The sequence below is a fragment of the Papilio machaon genome, chromosome 16, assembly GCF_912999745.1.
Source record: "Papilio machaon chromosome 16, ilPapMach1.1, whole genome shotgun sequence".
NCBI classification, from domain to species: Eukaryota; Metazoa; Arthropoda; class Insecta; order Lepidoptera; family Papilionidae; genus Papilio; species Papilio machaon.
Window position 1 is genome coordinate 4,068,322 of NC_060001.1, and position 8,012 is coordinate 4,076,333.

Sequence of the window (8,012 nt, forward strand, 5' to 3'; positions counted from 1 at the left end):
TGTTAGTTTTATCTATTTTTCATTAAAAAAACCATTACAGAGTTACTACGTACATACAGTAACGTTAAATTAAAAATACTCGAAAAAAAAACTCAAATTATTTCTAGCCTGAATAATACTTTCATTCTCGTTGACAAAACGGAGACAACAATATATATTAATAAAAGTTTTACTGCAGTCTAATTTAATGTTTACTAAAATCTAAAGTACTGTAGCGGCATTGTCGTGGGCATGCATTTCCTTTGCGTTTGGATCCGTCACCTGATCCCGCGCCTGACGCCTTTGTATACTATAGAGGGCTCTGTAAAAAAATAACACATTTCGTTATCATACATTTACCTAAACTAACTAACTAAACTAAACTTTAGAAAATCAAATTATTAATTTGCTCCGCCTTTATTTTACGAGGGAAAACAATTATCTTTCACAAACAAAAATGGTCACATAAACTTTACCTTACGAGTAAGAAGCGTTTGTTGTATTTAATTTAAGTACAACAAACGCTTCTTACTCGTATCTTACCGTTGGTTTCCAAGACCAAAATCTCTGTATAAATCATATCTTTATCTCTGTCACATCTTTGATAAAATAGAGATAACAATATCTTTTAAGCGGAGATTTTGGTCTCAGAAACTCACGGTTAGCTAGCAGCATAAAGGCTTTAAAAAGAAATGATATGTATAGACTTATTTTTCAAAATCCGACCACTTATCGCGAAAATATAACGAAAGCGAAACATCTGTAAAAAATTATAATACCTCTAATTCTTTTTGAATAAAACGAGTTAACAATATATTTTGTTTTCAGATATCGGAAAGTGTAACAACTTACATGAATATAAAGAATGCTGGCACAGTCATAAAGCCACCGAGCAGGTAAAATGTTCCGGAGAAAGTATCAAGTGTGGCACTGTACACTTTGCTGTACAGAGGAGAGTAAATCACGGGAACTATTGCCTCGACGAAGCCGATCAAAGAACACATCTTACCTGTAAAAAAAAAATTAACTGTTATTTTACGTGTAGGTGTGTTTAGCTATAACGTTTCGAGCTTTGAAATCTACACTTCCTAAAATTGAACTAACTAACCCATGTAAAGTCGTGAATTAGGAGTGGGTAAGTGTACACTAAGGTTTTCTTTTAGTTATTACCAAATAATGACCCTGAGTGCAGCAATAATACTGTGAAGAATTTGACATACGGGGTTCTTAGAGTTAAATTTTTCGTTTTTACAGTTGACATATTGCTTAATCGAGCATTAAGCCTTTTTCAATCACATACTATTTCTAACGTTAAATAAATTTTATAATTACAAATCCGGTTTGTATATTTTTTTGAGTGATATCACCTTGTAGTTATTATAGCGTATTACATCACATCAACATGAGGAATAATGCCATAAGAACTTAAATATAATAAATAAAATCGTGATTCGTAGATAATAACTATATATGTACAGAGTTATTCCATCATAAGCTGTTTATTGTAGTTTATAAAATAAAATAAATAAAAATAAAAATCATTTAATTCAGACCATTATAAGTCCATACATTGTTAGTAAAATAATACTTATAACTATGTTAGTAAAGTTAAGATTACAAATTAAATTAAATTAAAAGTGAAAATTGACAAAATTATTAAATAAATACAAATTAAAATTAACAAACTTAATAAAACTAAAATTTATTTATTACTTACACACGGATTATAAAAGGTAATATCAAAGTCATGTCATCAGCCAGATATTCTATAACATGGATTTTTCTTAACTCTTGGCCTTCGATTCTGTTACGGTTAACCGTGGGAAAAACTTAGTGTTATTTCTATTTTGTCACAGATAATGACAAGGATGGCGATATGTTTTGTCCAGAAAATTTGGCCTCAGAAAACCACGGTAAATATTTTCACTATTGTCAATCCGGTAGATCGTTCACTGACTTCTATTACGAAAAATTACTGATGGTATCTAGGCAATGTTTAAATGAAGTATGTATACGTACCGACTTTATCTTGATCAACAACTTTAGTTCCCAAAGATCTTATAGCTGTTGTTCCTGAGTTTCCAAAAAAATCGAATACTGGACCACTGTAGAACCAAGCTTTTGTTGGTGCCAGAGAATATACGAAACTTGACGTAACTTTGCATATCGTCGCTATGACGCCTATTAAAGCATCATGCATTTTCAGATATTTACTGAAAACGGTTACCGCTACTGCAGTACCTGTAATATTGATAATACAAATAAAATTAGTACATATTCCTATACAAATAACAAGGATTTATTTTTTGCATTAATCTACGTCAAAGATAATCTAATATAATGTTTTTCTATAATTATTATAATTTTTGTTACTCACCTCCTAAACCCATAAGGATAGAATACGTCATAAACAAACTAAATTCGACCACAGTCATGTTATACTTCTTTAAAGTGTAGAGAAACATTACTCCTGATTCTCCTGTAAAATAAATTTAAATTTTTATCGTGGATTTAAATGTTTTAAAATTAGTTTTTTTTATTATACATAAAAAAACTATTCATACCGTAAACTGGTCCAATGATTACAATATGAGCACAAATTACAAGCACAATTTGGATCAACTGGATTCTGGCGGTGGTGAAAAGTAGTGAAATTGTATCCCAAACGTGTTTAGGATGGAAGAACTGGATTATTTTTTCTTTGAATGTTCCTTCCATCTCCACTCGCCTAACATCATGCACTCTAAAATAGGTCTGAAGAAACGCTAACGCATACAATAATGTTCCGATGCCAAATATACCATAGTAACCCACTGCTTCTGTTAATACTCCAGATATAGAAGACCCCAACGGTATACCCAGAGTCACTATAACAGCTACAACACCAATTCTAAACGTCCGAGATTCAACAGTTGTCACATCTGCTATATAACTATAAGATCCCATTAAAGCTATCGACAGTCCTCCAGAGAAAGCAGACGGAAGAGCTTCTATTAGTGCAGTTGCCCACAATGGCCATTCTAAAAAAAAGTACGTAGCAAAAAGTAACCCTATAGCAGACACCAGTTCCCCTATGATTGGACAAAGCATAAGAGCTTTCCTGTTTCCAGTTTTATCGCTCCATGCTCCAACAAATAAAATAACTATTGCGGGAATTCCACTCTGCAAGGGTTGCTTCCACGCCGTCATATCTGCTACCATTTTTTGTGCACCACTTAGGGCTGCTGCAGTAATATTATCAGAAACTTCACCGCTTAATGCCAAAGAGCATATTTCTTCTGAATAGTTCAAATCTGACCTACATGCTTTCTCCATGTTAAGTTTTTGGACCGCTAGCGATGATATCACGTTTGGCATAATATAACATAGTAAGAACGGTTCCACCGTAAAAAACTTTAAAATAATTTTCACTCTATCCAACCATGATACTTGTTCTTGGCCTTCTTCTTTTCTGTCGACATCTTCCTTCTTGTTTGTATATGCGTGTTGATCTTTGTTAACATTTTCTGTTAATTCCAATTCACTTATAGTTTTGTTTTGCATTTTGTTAAATATGATATCAACATGTTATATTTTCTTAACACAAAACCGTAGTAGCTGTTTGTAAACACGAGACGCAACTGACCAATCGAAAACTTGTATTTTCTTCATATCGCTATTAAGTTTAGTGGCTACGGCCAAACAGGTTAACGTTCTATGTCTCCTTCAAGGTGACCACAAATACAAAGTTCAAGTGCAACTTTTTGATTCAACTGTTACGAAAGTTATACATCGATAAAACGTATTACTTTACTGCACTGAAAGCGTGAACAATTTGGATTTCATTACTTTTTCCGCAGTAATCTGAGGCAATTGTCATTTTGTGCAAAGCGAGGGTATGTCAGTGATACGACAGCTTTTAGTCACACCAACGTTGCGTTATAAAACGCCTATGATTTCAAGAGACAATGTGTTGCACATCTGAAAGTGGCAAGAGGAACACGTCCCAAATAACAGACGCATAATTGTACTCTCTGTGAAAACAAATGAAAAAATACTTAAAGATTTACTACTATCTATTAAAAAAAATATCTTCATTATATCAAAGAGGTATTAAAGAAAAATATAATATTGAGAAATGAAAATATAAATTGGTATATCCAATAATTCATTGACAATGAAAATGTGATATTACGAACAAAAATTTCAATTTTATTAAGATTTAATATAATACACAGAGCCTTATTCACTACGGTAATGTAAAAGAATAGGCAATTAATTGAATTCAAACATTCAAACGATTTCTTTGTTCAAATTATGTTTGATTACTGAGTAGTCCTTGTAAGTTCACGATTTATTTCCAATGATTGCGGGCTCACTGAAATCAGACTTCCATAAATGAGTTGAAAACAACTTTAATAACTTTATGGAATTTCGCCTTATTCTCTTACATCTCTCTTACGCCTTATCTTCTTATCTAATTTATCCTTAAAACTTATGAAGTAATGTGTTTAGAAATTTTTAATTTATATAGGTGTTTTCTTGATTAGTAGAGTACAGTGCACTATAAAAAATCCAAATGGCCGCCGTCACAAAATGGCGGATGACACTTTTTTGTACAACTCTCCACTATTGGTATCAATTGAAAGGGCTTGACAAGTAGAATACCGAACACTATGTTAAATAAAAGACGGCCGCCATAACAAGATGGTGGATGATGTATTGACATATTTATCCACAACTTTCGCCCCCAAACATGAGTATCAAATGTAAAGTTTTGACACGAAACTTAAAAATCACTTGCTTATAAGAAGGAATTTTTATTTCCACGAACTTATTACCTGCTCTTAATACAAAGTCATAATTTAGTAATCAAGTTTGAAATAAAGATCTGAAACCGGTTATGCAATACATTTTGGTATGTGGCTAAACGCAGAATTAGTGTTGTCTTTGTAAAAAGCTCGATGTAGACAAAATTAACAATAATTTTATAGTTTTAAGCATGAAAATTAATTGAAAGTTGAAGAATATTGACTGATCATTTATAGTGGTTGTTAATATAATTAATTTTTATCTTTTTCTTTTATTACGATGTCTAAACAAGATTTGATTAATTATTATTGTTGAATTTTCGTCTGCGCCGCCTTAGAGAATTATTCTAATAGATCTTTCGAACTTGTAGACTAAAATATTTGCCTGTGATATTTATAAAGGCGTTCTCAATACAAAAAGTAGTTTAGAATTTATTATATGTACGATTTACACTCGTATACATTGTATACTAATGATGAAAATACAGCCCCTCAGTTACTGTAAATTACATAACTGGAAAATATTTCATTCGTCCTCTTTCTTGATTTACTAATCAAAAATATGTTAGTTACAAAATTTAAATGGGTCTAAAAACTGGACACAAGAGTCTTAGCTGCCCAAGCTCAATCAACAAAGTTGTTGACGTTAGTTTATCGATCGAAACGACAGTTACGTTTTTACATAAAAATCGATTTCGACTGCATGTACCTACTCGTATATATTATATATTGTTGTCATTGTTTGTTTTTTTTAATAATGAAAAATGTGAAAATGTGTATTATTACAAATGCCATGTCAATCGAAACCCTCGATAAAACAGCATATATTTAACCACGTAATTGACGTGCAAATATTAGTTAGTAGTTATATTATAGTGGACATTGTGTTCAACATTACAATATTTGTGTTTAATTAATCGACGTGTTAAATTGACTGTATTATTTTTAGTGTACATATAATAGCTAATTACACAGCATGTACTAATCGAAACTATTGTATTTACGTACTTCTATTGTAGTACGTTAACAACAATATATACGAATTAAGAACGCACATTATTCTTATATCAAAAGTATGTTATTTAAGTACTATAATAGCTATTTTATAGCTTCATCGATTAGTGTTTATTAATAAATAATTTACTAGCTGAATACGGAGCTAGGCAAGATATGTATATACAATCCAACATATATAATATTACTTATTACTAATATTATAAATGCGAATGTTTAGATGGGTGGATGTTTGAAGGTATCTCCGGAACGACTCAACAGATCTCGATGAAATATGGCATAGGTGTACAACATAGTCTGGAAGAATACATGGGCTACTAATTTATTTTTTAATTCCGCGCGGACGGAGTCGTGGCCGACAGCTAGTTTTTATGTGAAATTTAAAAATGACGTTTACTTCTGAGAAAATATACTATTGATAGTTCTGTTAGCACAAATGTATTTTAAAGCGGTTAAAATAAAATAAAACGGTTTATGAAATACTAGTATTTCAAATTATCATACTTTAATATGTTAAAATTTTAGATGCTAATGTAATGAATTTTAGATGTAAATACATGTAGTGTACGATACAACTAACGTTTGTATTTGAATACTTGTTTGTTAAATCTCCACTGCCGTACACTGGTAGTCTTCATATACAAGTGTCATGATATTTGTTATTCACAGTCACTGTGAAAGACTGCAACCTTTAAAAGCTCGACATATCTATTTTAATATAATAAAGCGTAAACACTATATTAGGTTTATTTTTAAATAATTATTTTTGTTATAAAAAGCTCTATACTTACGCCATTAAATATAGGCGCGAGTAAATAAAATAAAATTGTTATGCGAGAAAGTGACAAAAATTGTAAGCCAATAGCAGCAAAGATGGACGGTTGCCATGGTAACGGTAATTCTCAACCAATGGCGAAGGCCTTCGTTTTTATTTGAGCATTTGAATTTTGATATTTGCAATGGTAATTTTTACGAAATCTTACTAATATTATAAATGCGAATGTTTGGATGGATGTTTGTTTGAACGTATCTCCGGAACGGCTCAACGAATCGTGATGAAATTTGGCACAGATGTAGGCTACTTATTACGTTTTTTAATTTCGCACGGACGGAGTTGCGGGCGACAGCTAGTATAACAATAAAACGAGGTTTTTCTGTATAACAAAAATTAATGGAATTTCATGCATGGAACAGATAGTTTATGTATATTGTGGTACAGGTCACGTCTTGTAACTTTGATAAGGAAAAAATAAAAGTTCCAGGAATTATATCATTTGGTTTACTGAGCAAAACCAAGATAGTTTTTCAGCTTTGGCGAAATATTGTGTTAAATATTTTGTTTGGCCGGGTTGATATTACTAAATCAGATAGATAGATCTAAAATTTACCAAACGCGTCTCAGGATTTTGTAGCCTCTACTCTATTGTAATAAAAAATATCACACGATATGGTAAATCTCAATGTTTAAAGACTACCAGTACACGGATAGGGAAGCTGGGAGGGATTTTTGTAGATAACAATGGGGTAAAACACTAGATATCTTTACCCTTTACTTTGTGCTCATACTTGTTGTTTAGTATATACTAATTATGTAAATACCAGTCCGGTCTATAGTAACGACGTAAAGGAACCTTTAAGACCGGTTCAATCTTGTCTTATATGCAAATTTAAGATACTGTGCGCACTGCTCTCAAACCAAATGATATCGAAATTTACGAACAAAAAAATATAGTAGAATTGAGAACAAAAAATGTACTTCCTTTTGTGCATATGTAGTACATAATGTTATGTGTTTATTAAAAACAATAAATACATAATCCATGATAATCAATGTTTGCTAAGAAATCTTGGATACATTTTCTAACATACGTTTAACTAACAGAAACAAAGTAAATGCTTGGAGCAGCAATTCTGCGGAGAACAGGCGGAGTAATGTCAGAAGTCCGGATAATTGCGAATTCGGATAACTGAAGATCGGATAATCGAGTTTGTATTGTACATTAGACTGAAGGTATAGATTCTCGTATTGTCCGTTCCTTCCTGTTAAAACCTTAGCTCTAGTAACTGTGATTATTAACGTAAAACCTATACAAAGATATATTGTTTTTTTCCGAAGAGTGATGATAATATACATTTTTAAAGATATTTCAGCAACAAAAAGTCACGGAAACGTGATCGAATTTAGTTCAAACAATCTATTCGACTTAAGTATTTTTGAATATGTATATT

The 8,012-nt window shown here is 31.6% G+C and overlaps 1 protein-coding gene across 1 annotated transcript; it reads right to left on the minus strand.

Annotated features, from left to right (window-relative positions):
• Positions 1–112: 112 nt before the first annotated feature.
• Positions 113–3,659, minus strand: LOC106716795 (proton-coupled folate transporter). The gene is made up of 5 exons (XM_014510407.2): positions 2,544–3,659; positions 2,357–2,458; positions 1,999–2,220; positions 832–988; positions 113–301 (listed from the first exon to the last, which is right to left on the minus strand). The coding sequence occupies exons 1-5, from the start codon at positions 3,520–3,522 to the stop codon at positions 202–204; spliced, it is 1,560 nt and encodes a 519-aa protein (XP_014365893.2). The 5' UTR covers positions 3,523–3,659; the 3' UTR covers positions 113–201.
• Between the last annotated feature and the right edge of the window lie 4,353 nt (positions 3,660–8,012).